This window comes from Oncorhynchus tshawytscha, linkage group LG32 (assembly GCF_018296145.1).
Source record: "Oncorhynchus tshawytscha isolate Ot180627B linkage group LG32, Otsh_v2.0, whole genome shotgun sequence".
NCBI classification, from domain to species: domain Eukaryota; kingdom Metazoa; phylum Chordata; class Actinopteri; order Salmoniformes; family Salmonidae; genus Oncorhynchus; species Oncorhynchus tshawytscha.
In genome coordinates, this window is record NC_056460.1 from 5,824,020 (window position 1) to 5,850,629 (window position 26,610).

The following is a 26,610-nucleotide window of genomic DNA, read 5'->3' on the forward strand; positions in this document are numbered from 1 at the left end:
TACAGCATTACCTTTTGATTTATTACAATCTCATTTTGTGGTTAAAAAAAGTTCACAATTTTACATTCATATAACAAATCACTTCTCTTCAGACAGGCGATATGAGCGGGAATGCTCTACCTAACAGAAACATTAACAGCGATAAGGCTCAAAATAGCAATCGAGTCTGGAGGCTTGCGAGAAGAGAACGACTGTTCCCCAGCCCCAACTCAACTGACATCTCTTCAGTGATTCATTCTGGTACAGAGTATCTACAGAAAACATTTGGTGAATCGCACTAATCGATGGCCTGAAACCATTTCTGATACAACCAAGAAATATGATGTAGGCATAAGCACTGAAAAATGTTAAGAGAACTCAGAAGTTTAAATAGATAAATACTATAAAATAATTATGAATCTTATTTGAAGATGTTGGTGGTTTGTTTAAATGCCATATTTTGTGCATATAGGCTAGCTAACGCATACCTGTTTATTAAGCTAACTATCAGGGCATACATAAGGCCTGGATACACAAACAATAAGTCATTGGGAAAAAGATGAAACACTATACTGACAATGGAATGAAAATCTATACTATAAGCAACTGAATAAAGGTATGGCTTTTCAGATAGCGCCAGTGTATTTGACTGATTTGGGGACAGAATCTTCTCCCATAGGGCTGCAGTCTGACCATATTCATTTCTGTGTGAACTTAGGAAAAATGGACAGGAAATTACATGTAAGAACGGACAGCAATGCTGTCTCATGTCATCCGTGCAGCAAGTAGCCTGAGGAATTACAAAAACAATCATGATAGTTTGCCATTTAATTAGCTATAGTATTTACTGACGGCCTGTAGTAAAATCTTCTATAGCGGATGGTAAGTGCAACAGGTAGAACTGCCCCCAGGTGGAAGTTAAGGCATCACATCTTGGAGGAGGCAGCGACGGCAGAGGCACCGCCACGAGTGTACACTCTCACAGTGTCCTGGTAGAGAGGAGGAGGGAAGGAGACAAAGGGAGAGAAAGACAAAAATAAGTTAGCGCTCAATGCTAAACTTCTATTAATTTCTTTTGACGAGAATTATGGATATAAACAAGTAAAACACAATCTTGTTTATGAGGGGTCCTGAGAGAAAGTTACAACAAAAATATATACTAAATGTAAAGGAATATGAAAAGTAAACATGTTCCACATGTATAAAATAAAAATACATGCTTTTCCTATTTTAACTATACTTTGATTGAAATAGGCAAATGCCCTTTTAAATGACATAAGCTTTAGTGTCCGCTGACAAGAATGAATGGACTTACCTTCGTGGGCTCAGTGTTGTTGAGTAGGGCCTGAACCCCGTTTCCATAGTCTGCATGCACAGCCATCAGGTTCTGAATCTGGAAAAACAGGGTGCAAGACCAGGGAGAGATGGTCAGAAGTGTTGATAGCGATAGCAGTAAAATAGATACATTATACAATATTGCATTGCAAAGATGACCTTCGTGGTAGTGAGGAAGATGGCTGGGAAATATACAGTGCCTATAGAAAGTATTCACACCCCTGGACTTTTTCCACATTTTGTTGTGTTATAGAGCCTGAATTTAAAAAAATATATATCATAATCCCACTGGCCTACACACAGTACCCCATAATGTCAAAATGGATTGTTTTTCTAGATATTTATAAATTAATACAAAATGAAAAGCTGAAATGTTTTGAGTCAATAAGTATTCAACCTGTTTGTTATGGCCAGCCTAAACAAGTTCAGGAGTAAAAATGTGTTTAACAAGTTACATGGACTCACTGTGCAATATTGTTTAACGACTACCTAATCTCTGTACCCCACACATAAAAGTATCTCAGTCCAGCAGTGAATTTCAAACAGATTCAACCACAAAGACCAGGGAGGTTGTTCAATGCCTTGCAAAGGGCACCTAATTGGTAGATTATTTTTAAAAACGACATTGAATATCCCTTTGAGCATGGTAAAGTTATTAATGACACTTTGGATGGTGTATCAATACACCCAGTCACTACAAATTTACAGGTGTCCTTCCCTAACTCAGTTGACAGAAAAGGAGGAAACCGCACAGGGATTTCACCATGAGGCCAATGGTGACTTTAAAACAGTTCTGCTATCACAGCCATTAAACTCCAAGTATGGCTCAACATTGTAGTTACTCCACAAGAGGTCAACTGATTAAATCGGTATGGCCGATTTCAGGTTTTCATAACAAATCGGTATTTCTGGGCGCCGATTTGCCGATTTTTATATACCTTTATTTAACTAGGCATGTCAGTTATGAACACATTCTTATTTTCAATGAGGGCCTAGGAACGGTGGGTTAACTGCCTTGTTCAGGGGCAGAACGACAGATGCAGTAAGCCAAGGTAAATTGCTAGCTAGCATTAAACTTATCTTATAAAAAACAATCATAATCACTAGTTAACTACACATGGTTGATGATATTACTAGATATTATCTAGCGTGTCCTGCGTTGCATATAATCTGACTGAGCGTACAAGTATCTACGTCTCTGACAGCGGTGGTAGGCAGAAGCAGGCTCGTAAACATTCATTCAAACAGCACTTTCGTGCATTTTGCCAGAAGCTCTTCGTTGTGCGTCAAGCATTGCGCTGTTTATGACTTCAAGCTTATCAACTCCCGAGATGAGGCTCGTGTAACCAAAGTGAAATGGCTAGCTAGTTAGCGCGCGCTAATTGTCGTTGTGTTGCTGGTTCGAGCCCAGAAAGGAGCGAGGAGATGGACGGAAGCTATACTGTTACACTGGCAATACTAAAGTGCTTTTAAGAACATCCAATAGTCAAAGGTTAATGAAATACAAATGGTAGAGAGGGAAATAGTCCTATAATAACCAACCTAAAACTTCTTACCTGGGAATATTGAAGATTCATGGTTAAAAGTAACCACCAGCTTTCATATGTTCTCATGTTCTGAGCAAGGAACTGAAACGTTAGCTCATAGTGCACTTTTACTTTCTTCTCCAAACACTTTGTTTTTGCATTATTTAAACCAAATTGAACATGTTTTATTATTTACTTGAGGCTAAATTGATTTTATTGATGTATTATATTAAGTTAAAATAAGTGTTCATTCAGTATTGTTGTAATTGTCATTATTACAAATAAATAAAACATTTTATTTTATTTAAAATCGGCATCGCCTTTTTTGGTCCTCCAATAATCTGTATCGAAAAATCATAAATCGGTCGACCTCTATTCCACAATACTAATCTTACTGACAGAGTGAAACAGAAGTCGAAAGAATAAAATTCCTAGAGGAAAACCTGGTTTAGTCTGCTTTCCAGCAGACACTGGGAGATGAACTCACCTTTCAGCAGAACAATAACCTAAAACAAGGCCAAATCTACACTGGAGTTACACACAGTACCAAGAAGACAGTGAATGTTCCTGGGTGGCTGGGTTACAGTTGACATAAATCTGCTTGAAAATCTATGGCAAGACCTGAAAATGGTTGTCTAGCCATGACCAAAAACCAATTTCAAATCAAATCAAATTTTATTTTTATTTGTCACATACACATGGTTAGCAGATGTTAATGCGAGTGTAGCGAAATGCTTGTGCTTCTAGTTCAATTTGACAGAGCTTGAAGAACTTTGAAAATAATAATTGGCAAATATTGCACAGTCCAGGTGTGGAAAGCTCTTAGAGATTTACCCAGAAAGACTCAGCTGTAATTGCTGCCAAAGGTGATTCTAACATGTATTGACTCGGGGGGGGGGGAAATACTGAAGTAATCAAGATATAATGGGGTTTATTTTTCATATATATATATATATATATATAAAATTTGTTTTTACAAATATACTTTTTCCCTCCAGACTTGTGTAGACCGTTGACAAAAAAAGACAATTAAATCAAATTGTAATCCCACTTTGTAACAAAATGTGTAAAAAGTCAAGGGGTGTGAATACTTTGATGACAGTGTGGTGGAGGAGAGTTTGATTTGAATAGTAATGATTAAAAAAAAACATGATAGAAATAACATGATTGCTGAGCCCAATGATGATGAAAATGGTGACTTAAACAATCATAATGATGAGAACTCACCCAGCGTTTCTGGATGAAGACTTGGGCCCCTTTCAGGGCCCCAGCCATGTTCTGACAGAGCCTCTGGCGCTCCTCCTCATTCAGCACCTCAGTGAAGAAGGTACGCACCTGCAATACACACGCACGCAAGGTCAAGCAACTGGTCACACACGCGCATTAATAAACAATTAAACTATCAATAAATATTTCATTATTTGTAATCATTTATAAGCATTACAGTTAAGGATTTTTAAAAAATGTATAAATTACAAAGCCAAACATTTGAACACAGAAACAAAGTAGTATTTCTTAAAAAATGTTAAGAGATTTAGAGTTCTATATAGAGCGTATCATCGTTGTGCCTGGCAGTGCACACAGATCTCCATGTGTATGAATTCACCCTCAGGTCACCTCAGTGCAACCCTCTCTACTGGAGAGAAGCCCATCAGCCTCTCGCGACCAGGAACCCTGGTTGACCCCGGTGGCCAGGACGAGCCCCTTTTGAAGTGCCAGGATATGCCCCAATCTACACATCCTGGAAGAGCCAGAGCTAGAATGCCCTTTGCTCCAGTATGAAGGGTAAAGTCCAGATCCACAAACCTTTTTTGGACTACATTAAGTGGCAAGCCTTTTTCTAAAACACATTGCCTGACAGCGCATCAAAACACAAGCCTGGTAAAATGTTGGGGTTACTGAAAAGTATGTTTTATGTTCCTCTTAGAAATTGTCTTTCTTCCTTGAAGCCGAGATGCCAGTGATCCGCAATGTTTTGCATCTGACTGATCTAGGGTTGTCCCAGACAAACAAACAAAAAAGTTGCCCGTTCTTTCGACCAATCGAATGCTGCCTGTTCTTTCGACCAATCGAATGCTGCCTGTTCTTTCGACCAATCGATTGCTGTATTTTTCCATATTCGGAAAGTATTCAGACCACTTTCCTTTTCCCAAATGTTCTTACATTACAGCCTTTAAAAGACCGTACTTCTCCCCCCCCCCCATCAATCTACACACAATACCCCATAATGACAAAGTTCATTACATTTCTAAAAAATAAACAGATCTTGGACCTGTCTATATAAATAAAAAAAAAGGTCCCACAGTTGACAGTGCATGTCACAGAAAAAAACCAGGCCATGAGGTCGAAGGAATTGTCCGTAGAGCTCCGAGACAGGATTGTGTCGAGGCACAGAGCTGGGGAAGGGTACCAAAACATTTCTGCAGCATTGAAGATCCAAGAACAGTGGCCTCCATCATTCTTAAATGGAAAAAGTTTGGAACTATCAAGACTCTTCCTAGAGCTGGCCACCTGGCCAAACTGAGCAATCGGGGGAGAAGAGCCTTGGTCAGGGAGGTGACCCAGAACCCGATGGCCACTGACAGAGCTCCAGAGTTCCTCTGTAGAGATGGGAGAACCTTCCAGAAGGACAACCATCTCTGCAAGCCTCCACCAATCAGGCCTTTATGGTAGAGTGGCCAGACAGAAGCCACATGACAGCACACTTGGAGTTTGCCAAAAAGGCACCTAAAGACCCTCAGACCATGAGAAACAAGATTCTCTTCTCTGATGAAACCAAGATTGAACTCTTTGGCCTGAATGTACTGGGAGACTAGTCAGGGTCGAGGCAAAGATGAACAGAGGAGACTTACGGTAGAAAAATTAACATTCAATTCTCTGGCAAGAGCTCTAGTGGACATTCCTGCAGTCAGCATGCCAATTGCACACTTAATCAAAACTTGAGACATCTGTGGCATTGTGTTGCGTGACAAAACTGCACATTTTAGAGTGGCCTTTAATTGTCCCTTCCACAAGGTGCATCTGTGTAATGATCATGCTGTTTAAAATCAGCTTCTTGATATGCCACACTTGTCGACTGGATGGATTATCTAGGCAAATGAGAAATGATCAGTAACAAGGATGAAGGAAGAACATTTCAGGGATCTTTTATTTCAGATCATCAAACAGGGGACCGACACTATACGTGTCGTATTTATTATGTTGTTCAGTGCATTTCCAAAACGTTGGTTTACCTTAATGTAACTAGGGCTGACCCCATTTAGTCGACTGGTCGATAGGCTGTTGGTCGACCAAGATTTTATTTTGTCAAGCAGAAGCAAAAAAAAATATATATATAATTTTTTTTAAATGGCACACGAGACACCTGTTTGATTCATGCCCATCTCAGTGAACTAATCCATTGTGTGCTACATAGATACATTACCTGTGTGACATCATCGTCGTCAGCGCTGTTGTAGCGGCCCACATCTGGGGATACCTTAAACCTGGTCTCCACGTGCTGTTGCTGGGTCTCTGGAGCACTGAAGCTGTTGGGGAAGTAGTTGGGAGCGCCAGCCTGGTTGTCGAACATGCACATGGGCCCGTCTCGCTGGTAGTTGGCCACACGGGTCCTGAAGGGGCAGTTGACGGGCAGCTGCAGGTAGTTGGTTCCCAGCCGGTGGCGGTGTGTGTCTGGGTAGGAGAACAGACGCCCCTGCAGCATCTTGTCGGGGCTGGGCTCGATGCCAGGGGGCATATTGCTGGGGTCAAAGGCCAGTTGCTCGATCTCAGCAAAGTAGTTGGCAGGGTTTCTGTTGAGCACCAACCTCCCCACCGGAATAAGAGGGTACTCCTTGTGAGACCACACCTAAGGAAAAAGAGAAGTGTTGCTACTTCTCAGGCCAACCAAGGTACATAGAAGTGCAAGAGATTTCTAGCCATTCTTAGAGGACAAAGATTTTTTTTTATGCATTCATGCATGACCCCTACCCTATATTTTCACCTAATAATTATCCTGAAAAGACTGCAGCTATTCAGTCAGTTACCCATTATTCTACCATTCACAAACACTATGACACCATAACAGAGCTCAGACCACTTTCAGAGGTAATGTGGAGTAAGTCCCCCCCCTCTGGTGGAAAAGTCAGAGTACTGCATATGTATGGACAGAATATTTTTGGGGACATCTGTTTAAATTGCTAACAAAGTACAATATTAAGACATTTCAGGTATTTCTGTCACATTCTTTAAAAAACAAAAAAGTATTGATCAAATGTTTAGGAATGCACCTACTATAAGGGTTAGGGTCCCCACAATTTAATAAATTAAAATTGTATCTATGCTACCTTGGTCAGGTCAAAGGGGTTCCACTGGAACTTCTCGGCCTGGTCAAAGGTCATGACCTGGATGTAGAATGACCAGGAAGGGAATTTGCCGTTGGCGATGGAGGTGTAAAGGTCTCGAATGGCATAGTCCGGGTCGGTGGAGGCCAGGCGCTCGGCGTCCTCAGGTTTCATGTTCTTGATACCCTGGTTGGTCTGAGAGGAGAGCAGAGGAAGGATGCTATGGGTTACTATGGACAAGTCCCAATTTTTCAAACTAGGTTTACTTCTTCCCACTATTACTCTTTCATCCTTCAGTTAATTAAGTATAGTCGACTCCTATATCTATTTAAGTGTAGTACATTTCACTAGTCCTGTAGCATCTTTTTTTGAGGATAATACAGTGCCACCGTTGTGGCCCGTTATCAAGGACTGCGCTGCGCGCCCCCCGAGGTGAGTAAAACATTAAACGTGTTAACCCTTGCTAGGCTTAACCCTCCCTAGCCACGTCCTCAGAGCATGCGCAGACCAGCTGGCTAGAGGGTTTATGGACATTATTAAATTGCTCCCTATTCCAGTCTGCTGTCCCCACATGCTTCAAGATGGCCACCATTGCTACTGTACACAAGGCAAAGCAAACTAAATGGCTACCACCCTGTAGCACTCACTTCTGTCATCTTGAAGTGCTTTGAGAGACTAGTCAAGGATCATATCACCTCCACCTTACCTGTCACCCAAGACTCACTTCAGTTTGCATACCGCCCCAACAGGTCCACAGATGATGCAATCGCTATCACACTGCCCTATCCCATCTGGACAAGAGGAATACCTTTGTAAGAAGGCTGTTCATTGTACCCTCAACACCATAGTACCCTCAAAGCTCATCATTAAGCTGGAGTCCCTGGGTCTCAACCCTGCCCTGTGCAACTGGGTCAGGGACTTTCTGACGGGCCGCCCCCAGGTGCTGAAGGTAGGAAACATTTCTACTTCGCTGACACTCATCACTGGGGCCCCCCCACAAGTGTGCGTGCTCAGCCCCCTCCTGTACTCACTGTTCACCCATTACTGCGTGGCCATGCACGCCTCCAACTCAATCATCAAATTTGCAGACAACACAACAGTAGCGGGCTTGATTACTAACAACGACGAGACAGCCTACAGGGAGGAGGCGAGGGCAGAAAAACAATCTCACTCAACGGCAACAAAACAAAGGAGATGATTGTGGACTTCAGGAAAAAGCAGAGGGAGCACCCCCGTATCCACATGGAAGGGACAGTAGTGGAGAAGGTGGAAAGTTTTAAGTTCCTTGGCGTACACATCAGACACACTGAAATGGTCCACCCACAGGTAGCATAGAGAAGAAGTCTCAGTGCCTCTTCAACCTCAGGAGGCTGAAGAAATTTGGCTTGTCACCTAAAATCCTGACAAACTTTTACAGGTGCACAATCGAGAGCATCCTGTCGGGCTGTATCGCCGCCTAGTACGGCAACTGCACCGCCCTCAACCGCAAGGCTTTCCAGAGGGTGGTGTGGTCTGCACAACGCATCACCGGAGGAAAACTACCTGCCCTCCAAGACACCTACAGAACCCAATGTCACAGGAAGGCCAAAAAGATCATCAAGGACAACAACCACCCGAGCCACTGACTGTTCACCCGGCTACCATCCAGAAGGCGAGGTCAGTACAGGTGCATCAAAGCTGGGACCGAGAGACAGAAAAACAGCTTCCATCTCAAGGCCATCCGATTGCTAAACCAAAATCACTAACTCAGAGGCTCCTGCCTACATAGAGACTCCTATCACTGCCCATTTTAATAAATGGATCACTAGTCACTTTAAACAATGCCACTTTAATAAATGTTAAGATATCTTACATTACTCATATGTATATACACACTGTACCGTATACCATCTATTGCACCATGCCTATGCCAATCGGCCATGTCTCATCCATATATGTACATACTCTTATTCATTCCTTTACACTTGTGTGTAGTTGTTATGAAATTGTTAGATTACTTGTTAGATATTACGGCACTGTCAGAAGCACAAAAATTTTGCTACCCTCGCATTAACATCTGCTAACCATGTGTATTTGACCAATAAAATGTGATTATATTTTTTTAGTTATGCTCTAACCTTGTAGTGGAACTTGCAGTAGACGGGCTGACTGTCGGCGTTCACCAGCTTGAAGGTGTGGGATCCGTAGCCATTCATGTGGCGGAAGCCGTCGGGCAGACCACGGTCACTGAACAGGAAGGACACCTTCACAGAGATTAAGACAAAATGATGAACAAAGGCACATATTCAGTCATAAGCAATTTAGCCATTGTGATAAGTAAATAAGATTAGAAGAATTATATAATAATCTATTTAAATTAATGCAGCAACCACCATTTCTAGATATACTGGCACAGCTTTTAAGTTGTTAATGACATGTTCTTACTAGAATTTGGCTTAGTGTGGGGTGAAATCAGAAAATACAATGCATTTTCTGATTCTAACTATCGTGCGTGTACAGGTTTGGTGGCGAGTAGAGAGGAGCAGATGCAGTACCTGATGCATACACTCAGGCCGCAGGCTCCAGAAGTCCCACACCATGTCTGGGTCCTTCAGGTGAGTCTGGGGGTTGCGCTTCTGAGAGTGGATGAAGGATGGGAACTGCACAAACAAAGGGAAATTAGAGAGATGTGGTAATGGTATTTAATATCATACGGGGAGATGGACTAATGTACTAGCCTGGTTGCCAGTCTGTTCAGCTAACGTTCCACTCCTTGTACTCCATGTCATGTGTCAAAGACTGAATCTAAGCAAGGCACACCCAGACGCAATCTTGACTCACACGTCTGAACTCACCAGCATTGCATCCCTGATAAAGAATATGGGGGTGTTGTTGCCAGTAAGGTCCCAGTTGCCCTCGTCAGTGTAGAACTTGACTGCAAAGCCACGTGGGTCTCTCACTGTGTCCGCTGAGCCCGATTCCCCAGCTACATGAGTTTGAGACAAAAATAGGTTGATAACACATGGACAACCAGTTTAAACACAATACACTATTTGCAGACTAAAAATATGACATTGTGTATTTTCTGGTATTTATTCAATGGTGTAAAGTGGGGGTCTGAAATGATCGACTCCCTTGATAAACACAAGCAAAAATGACTATACTAGGGATGCACCGATATGACATCTTTGGCCGATACCCAATATTTTCCTTGCAAAAACAAAACACGATACCGATCTCTGATATTTACAATTTTAGCAGCCTTTTAAGCATTCTAGTACAGTTAAATAGTACACACACCATCTCAGTGCAAGAGGCGTCACTAGTCTCTGGTTCGAATCCAGGCTGTATCACATACGGTCGTGATTGGGAGTCCCATAGGGCGGGGTAGGCCGCCATTGTAAAAAGGAATTTGTTCTTAACTTGTCTTGTTAAATAAAGGTTACACACACCAAACAATTGTTATTTTGTTGGCATTTATCTATGTCCACATTACCAGTATAACATAATCAAAACCTTTTTCTTTCACTTACTTGCTGTGCCGTTTTATTGTTCAGTCATTTCATTCTCAACCAGGATTTCATCATGCGTGTCAAGCAATGAAGCTTTTCAGCTTAGTCCGTCTGTGGTAGAGGTCGACCGATTATGATTTTGCAACGCCGATACGATTATTGGAGGACCAAAAAAAGCCGATACATTAAATAAAAAAAATCGGATTAATCGGTATTTGTAATAATGACAATTACAACAATACTGAATGAACACTTAATATAATACATCAATAAAATCAATTTAGCCTCAAGTAAATAATGAAACATGTTCAATTTGGTTTAAATAATGCAAAAACAAAGTGATGGAGAAGAAAGTAAAAGTGCAATATGTGCCATGTAAGAAAGCTAACGTTTAAGTTCCTTGCTCAGAACATATGAAAGCTGGTGGTTCCTTTTAACATGAGTCTTCAATATTCCCACGTAAGAAGTTTTAGGTTATAGTTACTATAGGAATTATAGAACCATCTCTCTATACGCACCCCGTAAACTAGCTAGCCATTTTACATCGGTTACACCAGCCAAATCTCGGGAGTTGATAGGCTTGAAGTCATAAACAGGGCAATGCTTGAAGCATTGCGAAGAGCTGCTGGCAAAATGCACGAAGGTTCTGTTTGATTGAATGCTTACGAGCCTGCTGGTGCCTACCATCGCTCAGACTGCTCTATCAAATCATAGACTTAATTATAACATAATAACACAGAAATACAAGCCTTAGGTCATTAATATGGTAGAATCCGGAAACTATCATCTCGAAAACAAAACGTTTATTCTTTCAGTGAAATACGGAACCGTTCTGTATTTTATCTAATGGGTGGCATCCATAAATCTAAATATTCCTGTTACATTGCACAACCTCCAATGTTATTGTCATAATTACTTAAAATTCTGGCAAATTAGTTCGCAACAAGCCAGGAGGCCTAAACTGTTGCATATACCCTGACTCTGCGTGCAATGAACGCAAGAGAAGTGACACAATTTCACTTGGTTAATATTGCCTGCTAACCTGGATTTTTTTTTAGCTAAATATGCAGGTTTAAAAATATACACTTCTGTGTATTGATTTTAAGAAAGGCATTGATGTTTATGGTTAGGTACAGTCGTGCAACGATTGTGCTTTTTTTTCGCAAATGAGCTTTTGTTAAATCATCCCGTTTGGCGAAGTTGGCCGTCTTTGTTAGGAAGAAATAGTCTTCACACAGTTCGCAACGAGCCAGGCGGCCCAAACTGCTGCATATACCCTGACTCTGTTGCAAGAGAAGTGACAATTTCCCTAGTTAAAAGAAATTCATGTTAGCAGGCAATATTAACTAAATATGCAGGTTTAAAAATATATACTTGTGTATTGATTTTCAGAAAGGTATTGAGGTTTATGGTTAGGTACACGTTGGAGCAACGACAGTCCTTTTTCGCGAATGCGCACCGCATCGATTATATGCAACGCAGGACACGTTAGATAAACTAGTAATATCAACCATGTGTAGTTAACTAGTGATTATGATTGATTGTTTTTTTATAAAGATAAGTATAATGCTAGCTAGCAACTTACCTTGGCTTCTTACTGCATTCGCGTAACAGGCAGGCTCCTCGTGGAGTGCAATGTAAGGCAGGTGGTTAGAGCGTTGGACTAGTTAACCATAAAATTGTAAGATTGAGCTGACAAGGTAAAAATCTGTCGTGGCAGTAGTCAAATTGCTAGCTAGCAAATCCGAGTGTTTCTTTTTGCATGTCCTTAAGGAAACAAAAGTAACAGTTTGTAGCAGTTTTATAGAAAAACCGGAGTGAGCGCCCTCAAAATACCAGGGAAAAAAATGTATGTTAAAAGAAAATGTAATGTAGGCTAATGTCTTACCCACGGTGGAGAAGCGAATGGCGACAGGTGTGGTCTTGCCCACATGCTCAAACACCTTGGCCTTGCAGTAGCGAGAGATGTCATGTGTCACCTCAAAGTACCCAAAAGCTCCTGTGTAGGAAGAGGCAAAAAATGGTCAGTTAATGAGTATATAGTGCCAGTAAAAAGTTTGGACACCTACTCAAAGGTTTTTCTTTATTTTTACATTGTAGAAGAACAGTTAAGACATCAAAAATTTTTAATAACACATATCGATTCATGTAGTAACCAAAAAAAGTTTTATATTTGAGATTCTTCAAAGTAGCCACCCTTTGCCTTGATGACATCTTTGCAAACTCTTGGCACTCTCAACCAGCTTCATGAGGTAGTCACCTGGAATGCATTTTAATTAAACAGGTGTGCCTTGTTAAAAGTTAATTTGTGGAATTTATTTCCTTCTTAATGTGTTTGAGCCAATCATTTTTGTGGTGACATGGTACAGGTGGTATACAGAAGATATCCCTATTTGGTAAAATACCAAGTCCATATAATGGCAAGAACAGCTCAAATAAGTGTTACGTTCTAAATGAGCCTAGTAAAACTCATGTACGATTAGTAAAGCTTAAACCAAGTCTATTCACCCATTGGGTCATACAACTGCATAAGACAAAGGCATGGTTCCGCCAGTGGTAGTATGTATATACCCCAATTTGAGGTGGATTCTCCTCCTCTAAACATTACATATTTGTTGCTAGGCCGGAAATTAAGTGACGCGGGCAATTAACTGTTCCTTATCCCTTAAGGTGACCTAACCTCAGCACCCCTTCCTCACTAATCCACATCTCGCCACCCTTATCCAGTGCCTGCCAACATGTGATCATCTTCCCTTCACTCAGTATATTCCAAGCTTAATTGCCTCCACCATATACATTCATCCTACAGATAACCATTAACTTCTGGTGTAGACCTTAGACTATAGCACTCAATATTTCAATAGGTTACCTGATAATTAACACTATTCCAAGTTTAGTCAGAACCCATCATAAGCAAAGAAAAACGACAGTCCAATATTACTTTAAGACATGAAGGTCAGTCAACCCTGGAAAATTAAAAACTTTGAACGTTTCTTCAATGGTCTTGTCTATTTAAATAAATAAACATGTTGCAAAAAAAAAAAAGTTTAAATAAATAAAACAAATACAACAGCAAAAACCATCAAGCGCTATGATGAAACTGGCTCTCATGAGGACTGCCACAGGAAAGGAAGACCCAGAGTTACCTCTGCTGCAGAGGATAAGTTCATTAGAGTTACCAGCCTCAGAAACTGAAGCCCAAATAAACGCTTCAGAGTTCAAGTAACAGACACGTCAACATCAACTGTTCAGAGGAGACGGTGTGAATCAGGCCTTCATGGTCGAATTGCTGCAAAGAAACCACTAAAAGGACACCAATAATAAGAAGAGGCTTGCTTGGGCCAAGAAACACAAGCAATGGACATTAAACCGGTAGAAATCTGTCCTTTGGTCTGATGAGTCCAAATTTGAGATTTTTGGTTCGACCCGCTGTGTCTGTGAGACGCAGAGTAGGTGAACGAATGATGTCTGCATGTGTGGTTCCTACCGTGAAGCACGGAGGTGGTGGTGAGATGGTGCTTTGCTGGTGACTGTCAGTGATTTATTTAGAATTCAAGGCACACTTAACCAGCATGGCAATCATAACTTTCTGCAGCAATACACCATCCCGTCTGGTTTGTGCTTAGTGGGACTACCATTTGTTTTTCAACAGAACAATGACCCATCACACCTCCAGGCTGTGTATGGGCTATTTGACCAAAAAGGAGAGTGCTTGAGTGCTGCATCAGATGACCTGGCCTCCACAGTCACCCAACCTCAACCTAATTGAGATGGTTTGGGATGAGTTGAAGGAGTGTAGGAGTGAAGGAAAAGCAGCCAACAAGTGCTCAGCATATGTGGGAACTCCTTCAAAGACTGTTGGAAAAGCATTCCAGGTGAAGCTGGTTGAGAGAATACCAAGAGTGTGCAAATCTGTCAAGGCAAAGGGTAGTTACTTTGAAGAATACATTGATTTGTTTAACACTTTGGTTATTTCATAGTTGTGATGTCTTCACTGTTATTCTACAGTGTGTAAAATAGTACAAATAAAGAAAAACCCTTGAATGGGTAGGTGTGTCCAAACTTTTGACTGGTACTGTACATCTCGCTAGTTAGTAAACACAAACTTATAAAGCCATACACATGGTGCACTTTACCCTTCTGTATAGTGGACCAACACAGAACATCACATGATCAAGTATGGTCCTATAATATTCTGCCCCGAGTAGACTAACGAGTTAGAGTTGGTATTTTGGCCTAGAGCCAGGAGTAGGCCAACACTTTAATATGTTTATTTCAAATGTGATCGGCATGTCTGGGGAAGTATTTCCCTATACCATTACTTTGAGGGTCCACTTTTAAGAACAAATCTAGCAGCGTCTGACTCTCTCCAGCCTGTCTTCAAAACATCTGACAAATACAGTGAGCTCCAAAATAATTCAGACAGTGACCATTTTTTGTTGTTGCTTTGGCTCTGTACTCTAGCACTTTAGATTTGAAATGATACAATAACTGTCAGCTTTAATTTGAGAGTATTTTCATCCATATCGGGTGAACCGTTTAGAAATGACAGCACATGGTCGGTCCCCCCCACACACAATGATTACATCAAGCTTGTGACTTTACAAACTTGTTGGATGTAATGCTTATGGAGCTCATTGTATATTGCATAAATGCTAATCAGTGTCTGTTAAAATGTATTGGTGGACACCCACCGCCTCCCTTGGCATGTACCACCCTCTCTGGGATGCGCTCGCGGTCGAAGTGGGCCATCTCGTCTATGAACGGGGTGTCCTGCACTAGGAGGGGCCCCCGGGGACCCGCTGTTATTATATTCAGCTTGTCCCCTATCGGGTGACCAGCCCCAGTGGTCAGGTTGTCTGGCCTCTGAAGGGGAAGCAATGACATAGACGTCATACATAAGACATTGCACTACACACTTTATTTACACAGTCATTAGGCCTACTCTCTATTTTCCTTTGGCAACAGAGTAGGTCCTTTCCCTGATTCCACATCAGCTACACTTACACTCTTAATGTACTTGTTTTCGGGAGACATAACTACACACACAATAAGACTAGTAATGTACAGGTATACTTTGTGCACCTGACACTTAATAGCCTGGGCAAAGGACTCAATGGTCCCATTAGGGATGTGTGAAATAGGCCTTGTTTACTGACAATCTTGCATAATGTTGATCCATTAAATATGCCCTTCCTGCGCACTAATGATTAGATAACGATGATTTGACATGGCTAAAGTCCAAGCTAAACTATAGGCAAGACAATGGCCTAGCTCCATTTCTTATCCCAACAAATCAAGGTCCATAATCATCCAGTTAGTGTCACTGATTATTCTATTCTCATCTTGCAATGTTTTCACGTTAAACCAGCAAATTAAAACACAAGCAGTCAACTTCTTCTTGGCATTTCATTAGGTAGGTAGTTGACGTTAGTTAGCTAATCAAAATAAATAGCTACTTTGCAGTTATGTTACAGGAGTATGAGAGTAAACCCTAGATAACATTGGAATTGTATTCTACAAATGTCAAGAAAGCTCGAAATGCATGGGTTTGTTAGAAATGGGCAGGGTTTGACTTTGTGATTGTGGGTATAGCAGCTAGTAACGACCAGCTGCTAATCCAAGCTAGCTAGTAGTAATAGTTGTAACTATTACTTAGTTGTAGGTAGCAGCCAGCTAACAATTCTTGCACGATCAAAAAAAAGACAATTCAAATACAAAATATGCATTCTTTGGTTGTGGAATTGAACAGTATAATGGTTCAGTAAATGTGTAGCTAACTAACTACCTAACATTAGCATTATAGCTAAGTAGTCCAGGAGGCAGAAAACGACCCTGGATGATCTCTCACTCATTTCTAAACAGATCTACACAACACAAACTAAGAATAAAAATGGACAAACCGTATCGCTTTGGCCCTCTTTCCATAACTTCATTTGATCGTTTGCTTTCCCTCTATCCCCGTCCATCTTAAATGAAAAAGTTTAAACCACAACTGCTTGGGGGGAATGATATTTCGGAGTGCTATTTAACCCCGGTACGATTAAAGTCCTACTGCTTTCTCCCCGACTCCTATTGGCTGCTGGATCACCGTCTGAGCTACTTTCGCAGACCGCAGAACAGGGCGGGGTTAAACATGTAGCTCGAACCAAGACCCAAAGGTGGGCGGGTTATTTCTACGGGTTTCTACGGGTAGTCAGTTATTGGTTCACGTCTTGTCGAACTACAAACTTGCGATCCAACTCTCACGCGAGGCAACAGACTAAACAACGTATTTAAACATGTGACATATTTACATTGCTAGTTGGCTAGTTTGGCAGAGATTAAGTGTCATATTTATCAGATACTGCTGACCCCATAACTAACTGTATCACAATTACAGTTACAATGTAGCTGCTGTGTGCTTGTGTGTAGTCATCATGTTGTGCTGCCACGGAAACGTATGCACACAGACGGAGAGATGGCTTTATTACCGTTTATTAATAGTGTGTAGTCAGTCATGATGTTGTGTTGTCACGGGCACATATGTGCACAGATACAGGTAGTTTGATTTCCTTTAATGAATAGAAAATACAAAAATTACAGTTGTTTTATTGCTTGGTGATATTTGTTTAATTGAGCAAACACAAAGCTATTTAGCCATTTCAATTGGGAGCATAGGTCGTGATAGGCAGAAAGGGTTGACTGGATGGATATAGGTGGCTTCAAGGTAAGGATCATGGACCTTTTTATTTTAACTCAATATTCACATCAAAGAACATCAAATAGTCAGGAGGCAGAGTTGAATGTATTAATATCTTTATTCTGTGGAAAGTGGTAAGCATAGAAGTATACTGTATGTTATTGTAAGAATCCACTGTTCCATACACTCTTAGAAGAAATGGTTCCAAAGGGATTCTTCGGCTGTCCCCATTAGCGGAAGCCTTTTTGGTTCCAGGTAGATCCCTCTGTGGAAAGGGTTTTACATGGAACCCAAATTCACTCTATGTTGTTTCTGAGATGTTACCTCTAACAAATTATCCACAAAAGCCTTTTTGAAAATGAAAGAATATATGCTAACTGAAATCCTTGCTATGACCATAACCTCCTACCCTAACATTAACCTCACACTTTTAAATCTCAACTTCAATAGGGTGAAATCAGATTGGGTATCCTAAGCATCCCACTTAGCATTTACATCCCCCTCTGGGTGTGTCTGAGGGGATGGCTGAGCTCCATCCCCTGCACGTCTGAAGTTTGCAAAAGTGAACCTGGATGTTCCACAGCACTACTAGCATAATATTCTGTGGACAGATGAAACTACAGTTGCGTTGTTTGGAAGGAACACACACAACACTATGTGTGGAGAAAAAAAGGCACAGCACACCAACATCAGAAGCTCATCACAACTGTAAAGTATGGTGGAGTGAGCATCATGGTTTGGGACTGCTTTGCTGCCTCAGGGCCTGGACAGCTTGCTATCATCGATGGAAAAATTAATTCCCAAGTTTATCAAGACATTTTACAGGAGAATGTTAGGCTATCTGTCCACCAATTGAAGCTCAACAGAAGTTGGGTGATGCAAAAGGACAACGACCCAAAACACAGAAGTAAATCAACAACAGAATGGCTTCAACAGAAGAAAACATGCCTTCTGAAGTGGCCCAGTCTGAGTCCTGACCTCAACCCGATTTGAGATGCTGTGGCATGACCTCAAGAAAGCAGTTCACACCAGACATCCCAAGAATATTTCTGAACTGAAACAGTTTTGCAAAGAGTCCAAAATTCCTCCTGACAGAAAACATTTGGTTGAGGTTATTGCTGCCAAAGGAGGGTCAAACAGTTATTAAATCCAAGGGTTCACATACTTTTCCCACCGTGGACTTTGAATGTTTACACGGTGTGTTCAATAAAGACATGAAAATGTATAATTGTTTGTGTGTTTTTAGTTTAAGCAGACTGTGTTTGTCTATTGTTGTGAGCTAGATGATCAGATCACATTTTATGACCAATTTATGCAGAAATCCAGGTATTTATAAAGGGTTCACACACTTTTTCTTTCCACTGTACATGCAAGGAAGATGAAAGGGAACCTATACTCCTTACACCTTGCCTCCGAGATGAGCTTCCTGTTAACAACACTTATTACACAAAGGTACAGAAGTGCAACAGCAATACTTTTTCTACTGCTGGGTGGACATTAAGTTGTCAAATATGCACAGCTGCAACTTTTGTTGACTTAGTTTTTTTATACATTTTCAAGGAATTGCCATCGAGTAACTGGGAAAGTATAGGCCAATGTCCAACCTCCTGCACCTTCACTGGCAGCTTCTGAGAGACTGAGAAGGAATGGAGAGAGAAGGGGAAAAAAGGGAAGTTAGATGACAATACACTCTTAAATATATCATGTCCATATCAATGCATCCTCTATAATATTCTGTACTTTGCAGCAGGCCAGCAGTAGGTAGATTGCTTCTGCTCCATGCAGGTCAGTCTGCAGATCCAGGGTCATCAAATCAAACTTTATTTGTCACATGCGCCGAATACAACAGTACACCTTACCGTGAAATGCTTACTAACAAGTGCTCAAACAACAATGCAGTTCAAGAAAGAGTTAGGAAAATATTTACAAAAGAAACTAAAGTAAAAAATTATAAAAAGTAACACAATAAAATAACAATAACAAGGCTATATACAGTGGGAACCGGCACTGAGTCGATGTGTAGGGGTACATGTTAGTCGAGGTAATTTGTACATGTAGGTAGAGATAAAGTGACTATGCATAGATAATAAACAGCGAGTAGCAGAAATATAAAAACGAATGGAGAGGGGGGTTGTCAATGTAAATAGTTTGGGTGGCCATTTGATTAATTGTTCAGCAGTCTAGGAGCTGTTTTTTGGTCCTAGACTTGGCGCTCCGGTACCACTTGCCATGTAGTAGCTAAGAGAACGGTCTATGACTTGGGTGACTGGAATCTTTGAACATTTTCTGTGCTTTCCTCTGATAGCACCTAGTATATACAGGTGAAGTCGGAAGGTTACATACACTTAGGTTGGAGTCATTAAAACTCGTTTTTCAACCACTCCACAAATTTCTTGTTAACCAAACTATAGTTTTGGCAAGTCGTTTAGGACATCTACTTCATGCATGACACAAGTAATTTTTCCAAAAATTGTTTACAGACAGATTATTTCACTTATAATTCACTGTATCACAATTCCAGTGGGTCAGAAGTTTACATACACTAAGTTGACTATGTCTTTATACAGCTTGGAAAATTCCATAAAATGATGTCATGGCTTTAGAAGCTTCTGATAGGCAAATTGACATCATTTGAGTCAATTGTAGGAATGCCTGTGGATGTATTTCAAGGCCTACCTTCAAACTCAGTGCCTCTTTGCTTGACATCACGGGGAAATGAAAATAAGTCAGCCAAAAATTGTAGACCTCCACAAGTCTGGTTCATCCTTGGGAGCAATTTACAAATGCCCGAAGGTACCACGTTCATCTCTACAACAATAGTACGCAGGTATAAACACCATGGGACCATGCAGCCGTCATACCACTCAGGAATGAGACGCGTTCTGTCTCCTAAAGATTAACGTACTTTGGCGCAAAAAGTGCAAATCAATCCCAGAACAACAGCAAATGACCTTGTGAGGATGCTGGAGGAAACAGGTGCAAAAGGTATCTATATCTACAGTAAAACGAGTCCTATGTCGATATATAACCTGAACGGCCGCTCAGCACGGAAGAAGCCACTGCTCCAAAACCGCCATAAAAAAAAACAGACTACGTTTTGCAACTGAACATGGGGTCAAAGATTGTACTTTTTGGAGAAATAAAACAAAATTGGCCATAAAGACCATTGTTATCTTTGGAGGAAAAGGGGGAGGCTTGCAAGCCGAAGAATACCATCCCAACTATGAAGCACGAGGATGGCAGCATCATGTTGTGGGGGTGCTTTGCTGCAGGAGGGACTGGTGTACTTCACAAAATAGATGGCATCATGAGGAAAGAAAATTATGTGAATATATTGAAGCAACATCTCAAGACATCAGTCCGGAAGTTAAAGCTTGGTCGCAAATGCGTCTTCCAAATGGACAATGGCCCCAAGCATACTTCCAAAGTTGTGGCAAGATGGCTTAAGGACAACAAAGTCAATGTATTGGAGTGGCCAACACAAATCCCCAACCTCAATCCTATAGAAAATGTGTGGGCAGAACTGAAAAAGCTTGTGCGAGCAAGGAGGTCTACAAACCTGACTCAGTTACACCAGCTCTGTCAGGAGGAATGGGCCAAAATTCACCCAACTTAATGTGGGAAGCTTGTGGAAGGCTACCCAAAACATTTGACCCAAGTTAAACTATTTAAAGACAATGCTTCCAAATACTAATTGAGGTTATGTAAACTTCTGACCCACTGGGAATGTGATGAACGAAATAAAAGCTGAAATAAATCATTCTCTCTACTATTATTCAGACATTTCACATTCTTAAAACAAAGTGGTGATCCTAACTGACCTAAGACAGGGAATCTTTACTATGATTAAATGTCAGGAATTATGAAAAACTGAGTTTAAATGTACTTGGTTAAGGTGTATGTAAACTTCCGACTTCAACTGTAGGTCCTGGACGGCAGGAAGCTTGGCCCAAGTGATGTACTCGGGCCGTAAGCACTACTCTCTGTAGCTCTACGGTCAGATGCCGAGCAGTTATAGGCGGTGATGAGCAATACCAGGCGGTGATGCAACCGGTCAGTATACTCTCGATGGTACAGCTGTAGAACTTTTTGAGGATATGGGGATCCATGCCAAATATTTTCAGTCTGCTTAGGGGGAAAATGTGTTTTCGTGCCCTCTTCACAACTGTCTTGGTGTGTTTGGACCATGATAGTTCGTTGATGATGTGGACACCAAGGAACTTGAAACTCTCGACTCGTTCCACTACAGCCTCGTCCATGTTAATGTGGGCATGTTCGGCCCGCCTTTTCCTGTAGTCCACGATCAGCTCCTTTGAGAGATGAAAGAAAAGAGAAGACTACCTTTACCCATGTCAACTAGATTGATGCATACTCTCTATCAATTTATGACATTATTTTGGTGAGTAAGGGTTTATTTCATCTTCTAGGGCAACAAGTAATGACGGAAGAGAAGCTGCATGTATCTAATTATAGACAAGTTGGCTAACAAATAGACTACCAAAATGTTGGAAATGTTAACAGGCCTTTTTAGATAGGCATGTTATCAAAACATCTGACTGAACAGTGTATTTTCTATATGTGTGTGTTAGGGTCAGATGTTCACTTTATCACATACAGTACTAGTCAAAAGTTTGGACACACCTACCCATTCCAGGGTTTTTCTACATTGTAGAATAATAGTGAAGACATCAAAACTATGAAATAACACATATGGAATCATGCAGTAACCTAAAAAGTGTTAAACAAATCAAAATATACTTTAAATTTTATATTCTTCGAAGTAGCCACCTTTTGCCTGACAGCTTTGCACACTCTTGGCATTCTCTCAACCAGCTTCACGAAGAAAGCTTTTCCAACAGTCTTGAAGAAGTTCTCACATATGCTGAGCACTTGCTGGCTGCTTTTCCTTCACTCTGTGGTCCAACTCATCCCAAACCATCTCAATTGGGTTGAGGTCGGATGATTGTGGAGGCCAGGTCATCTGATGCAGCACTCCATCACCCTCCTTCTTGGTCAAATAGCCCTTACACAGCCTGGAAGTGTGTTTTGGGTCATTGTTCTGTTGAAAAACAAATGATAGTCCCACTAAGCGCAAACCAGATGGGATGGCATATCGCTGCAGAATGTTGTGGTAGCCATGCTGGTTAAGTGTGCCTTAAATTCTAATAAATCACTGACAGTGTCACCAGCAAAGAACCCCCACACCTCCTCCTCCATGCTTCACGGTGGGAACCACACATGCATAGATCATCCATTCACTTACTCTGCATCTCAGAAAGACACAGCGGTTGGAACCAAAAATCTAAAATTTGGACTCATCAGACCAAAGGACAGATTTCCACTGGTCTAATGTCCATTACTGGTGTTTCTTGGCTCAAGCAAGTCTCTTCTTCCTATTAGTGTCCTTTAGTAGTGGTTTCTTTGCAGCAATTTGACCATGAAGGCCTGATTCATGCAGTCTCCTCTGAACAGTTGATGTTGAGATGTGTCTGTTACTTGAAGCATTTATTTGGGCTGCAATCTGAGGTGCAGTTAACTCTAATGAATTTATCTTCTGCAGCAGAGGTAACAGTCCTTGACATTTTCTGGATTGACTAACCTTCATATCTTAATGTAATGATAGACTGTTGTTTCTCTTAGCTTATTTGAGCTGTTCTTGCCATAATATGGACTTGGCCTTTTACCAAATAGGGCTATCTTCTGTATACCACCCTACCTTGTCATAACACAACTGATTGGCTCAAACTCATTAAGAAGAAAATAAATTCCACAAATTAACAAGGCACACCTGTTAATTGAAATGCATTTCAGGTGACTACCTCATGAAGCAGGTTGAGAGAATGCCAAGAGTGTGCAAAGCTGTCATCAAGGCAAAGGGTGGCTACTTTTTTAGTTACTACATGATTCCAAATGTGTTATTTCATAGTTTTGATGTCTTCACTATTATTCTACAATAAAAATTAAGCTAAAACCCTGGAATGAGTAGGTGTCCAAACTTTTGACTGGTACTGTACACCGAACACAATATAAACACAACATGTAAAGTGTTGGTCCCATGTTTCATGAGCTCAAATAAAAGATCACAGAAATGTTTTATATGCACAAAAGTATTATTTCTCTCAAATATTGTGCACAAATTTGTTGGTGTTAGTGACCATTTCTCATTTGCCAAGATAATCTATCCACCTGACAGGTGTGGCATATCAAGAAGCTGATTAAATGTTACTCACCACCTGGATTCGGTCTTATGTAGCAAAATTTGTAGTGTTTTTTACATTATATAAAGTAGAGACACAGAGCTACAAAATGGTATATCATACACTGCATTTGAGGAACAATGTGAAAGTAATTCTGCTTTGAAAGTTGATCAACTTTAAACTCACTTTTCAGAAAATCGCCTTTAAATGTTTTGCTATCTAGTGAAGATCTCTTCTTTGTCTACACCCATTCAGCATTGTTCAAATCAAATCAGATTTATTTATATAGCCCTTCGTACATCAGCTGATATCTCAAAGTGCTGTACAGAAACCCAGCCTAAAACCCCAAACAGCAAGCAATGCAGGTGTAGAAGCACGGTGGCTAGGAAAAACTCCCTAGAAAGGCCAAAACCTAGGAAGAAACCTAGAGAGGAACCAGGCTATGTGGGGTGGCCAGTCCTCTTCTGGCTGTGCCGGGTGGAGATGTTAACAGAACATGGCCAAGATGTACAAATGTTCATAAATGACCAGCATGGTCGAAGAATAATAAGGCAGAACAGTTGAAACTGGAGCAGCAGCACGGTCAGGTGGACTGGGGACAGCAAGGAGTCATCATGTCAGGTAGTCCTGGGGCATGGTCCTAGGGCTCAGGTCCTCCGAGAGAGAGAAAGAAAGAGAGAAGGAGAGAATTAGAGAATGCACACTTAGATTCACACAGGACACCGAATAGGACAGGAGAAGTACTCCAGATATAACAAACTGACCCTAGCCCCCCGACACATAAACTACTGCAGCATAAATACTGGAGGCTGAGACAGGAGGGGTCAGGAGACACTGTGGCCCCATCCGAGGACACCCCCGGACAGGGCCAAACAGGAAGGATATAACCCCACCCACTTTGCCAATGCACAGCCCCTACACCACTAGAGGGATATCTTCAACCACCAACTTACCATCCTGAGACAAGGCTGAGTATAGCCCACAAAGATCTCCGCCATGGCACAACCCAAGGGGGGGCGCCAACCCAGACAGGATGACCACATCAGTGAATCAACCCACTCACACCCTCACCCTAAGCTTTAGCCCCACCCATCTCGTTTCACTCTCGAAGCGCACACTTGACGCTCTGGCCGATGATTTGTTTACCTCTGGATAACATGAAAACAGCCTAACCTGCTCTGCTGGCAACAATTTCATTATGCTTTTTTGCAAATGTTTACTGACACCAGTTCAATTCAACTGGTTTCGTATATACGTCACGTAATGTTAGCTAACGAGCCAGCCAGCCAACGTTAGCTAGTTAAACAATAAACAGTGACAACAATGCCACAGTGTTGGGAGCTAGTTAACATTAGGCTCTAACTAGAACAGTAAACGGCTCTGGGAAACGAATAATAACATCAGCTAGGGAAGGGAGCCAGCCAGCTAACGTCAGTACACTTTAGCTAGAAATGAAACCACTTTCTGTCAAAATTTGAAAATGTGTAATATCTGAAAATGTAATGTTAGCTAGCTAGTTACAGATCATCAGAAAATTGTCGTCCCTCTAAAATTTAAATAAGTAGATCCAGCCAATCAGAATTAGTTTTCCCCACAAGGAGGAGTATTTCTGTCTGTAATAAAGCTATTTTGTGAGGAAAAACGAATTCTGATTGGTGGACCTGGCTCCCCGGTGGGTGGGCCTAGCGGCCAAGGGAGTGGGCACTTGTTTTTTAAAATTGACTAATTTTCTTATGATCTGTAACTCAGTAACTTTTTAGAAAATTGTTGCATGTTGCTTTGATATTTTTGTTCATTATATTTATTAAGATAGAAGTGTATCATAGGTTGCTTGTTAATTTTAACTCACACATTTTATTTAACCAATGATCTTCAGTATTGACAGACATTATAATAAGCTAACGATAGCTAGCTTACTTACAATCAGTAATGACAGTTCATAATCTTTGAAAATTCCTAAACTCTATAAAACTTTGCATAACTGAATAACATTATACTACACAACTTGCGCGCTATTGTAACCAGGGGTTGGAACTGGTTCAGAGAACAGAACCGAAAACCGAAAAAGAACGTCAAAAAACAAAAAAACAATCATGGGAACCGGTTCTTAATGTTATTTTACATTCCAGGCATTTTTTCAGTCCCACAAAAAAACGCAACCAAGCGCCTATGCAGAGCCATTGCTCTGTCACTCAGAACCTTATTCCAGTGTCTGCCTGCCAGCTGAAAATCTTTGCCAGTATGTCTACCTGCCCTCCCCCTCTGAAGCATAGACCACTAGAGCCTACTGAATTTACAAGCATGATTCAGAAATTAGGGAGATATTTTTTATTAGAAAATCATGAATTATATTTTTCAATGCTAGTTAAGGATACTATACTGCCCTTCCAAGCAAAAATGCAGTAACTGCTCATAGTATGGAACTGAGAAAACAGTTTAAAAGTTTAATTGTTCAGCCAAATTAATTATTGGGAGATCATTGGAGATGTAGTGATCTGATGTCTTACTATGAGTTAATGTTTCATTCATGTTGACCCTGACCTCTGACTTGACTTTTACCCTTAAACGACAGTTACTGTCTTCTTCTTTGCCATGATATGTTACAAATTGCAGGGTAATACCAAAGCAAAGATCTGCCATTTAAATTTGTTAGTTTATTATACTTCTCATTTATGCTATTAATAAAAGAGCAGTGTAATTACTTACAGTGTAACAAGAGTTGAAACTGCGTACCAGTTGCATTTACATGGAGATGTAGGTTCTGCGTCAGTCACATTACATACTGTGTTATACAAGTAGCCCATGTCTTGTTATAAGAATAAATGTGAAAAGCAGCACTGCAATTGTTTGAATTACATTAAATGATTACCTATCTTGTAATATATAATGATGTATTGGAACATGATAAAAGTATGATGTAGGGTAATGCTAATTATAAAAAATTACCATGAGATTGTGAATATTTTTTTTTTTTACATGATTATTTTTTCAAATGACACTTACATAGACCATTTTGAATAAATAACAACTTTATGTAATGGTCCTGTGTGTAGCTGGTGTAGAGAGTCAGGCGCAGGA

The 26,610-nt window shown here is 40.9% G+C and overlaps 1 protein-coding gene across 1 annotated transcript; it reads right to left on the reverse strand.

Annotated features, from left to right (window-relative positions):
- Nucleotides 1–16,739, reverse strand: LOC112230404 (catalase). The gene is made up of 11 exons (XM_042310757.1): nt 16,557–16,739; nt 15,348–15,519; nt 12,542–12,652; nt 9,997–10,127; nt 9,697–9,801; nt 9,280–9,405; nt 7,166–7,357; nt 6,265–6,687; nt 4,068–4,175; nt 1,295–1,372; nt 1–968 (listed from the first exon to the last, which is right to left on the reverse strand). The coding sequence occupies exons 1-11, from the start codon at nt 16,620–16,622 to the stop codon at nt 906–908; spliced, it is 1,575 nt and encodes a 524-aa protein (XP_042166691.1). The 5' UTR covers nt 16,623–16,739; the 3' UTR covers nt 1–905.
- Nucleotides 16,740–26,610: the final 9,871 nt, after the last annotated feature.

What these genes read in the sequence shown, in the direction of transcription:
- LOC112230404 (XM_042310757.1), bottom strand. Translation starts at nt 16,622, where the DNA reads ATGGACGGGGATAGAGGGAAAGCAAACGATCAAATGAAGTTATGGAAA. An exon ending in AAGAGGGCCAAAGCGATACG is followed by an intron (nt 15,520 to 16,556) that starts GTTTGTCCATTT and finishes CTTCCCCTTCAG; the next exon opens with AGGCCAGACAACCTGACCAC. An exon ending in CATTCGCTTCTCCACCGTGG is followed by an intron (nt 10,128 to 12,541) that starts GTAAGACATTAG and finishes AAACTCATGTAG; the next exon opens with CTGGGGAATCGGGCTCAGCG.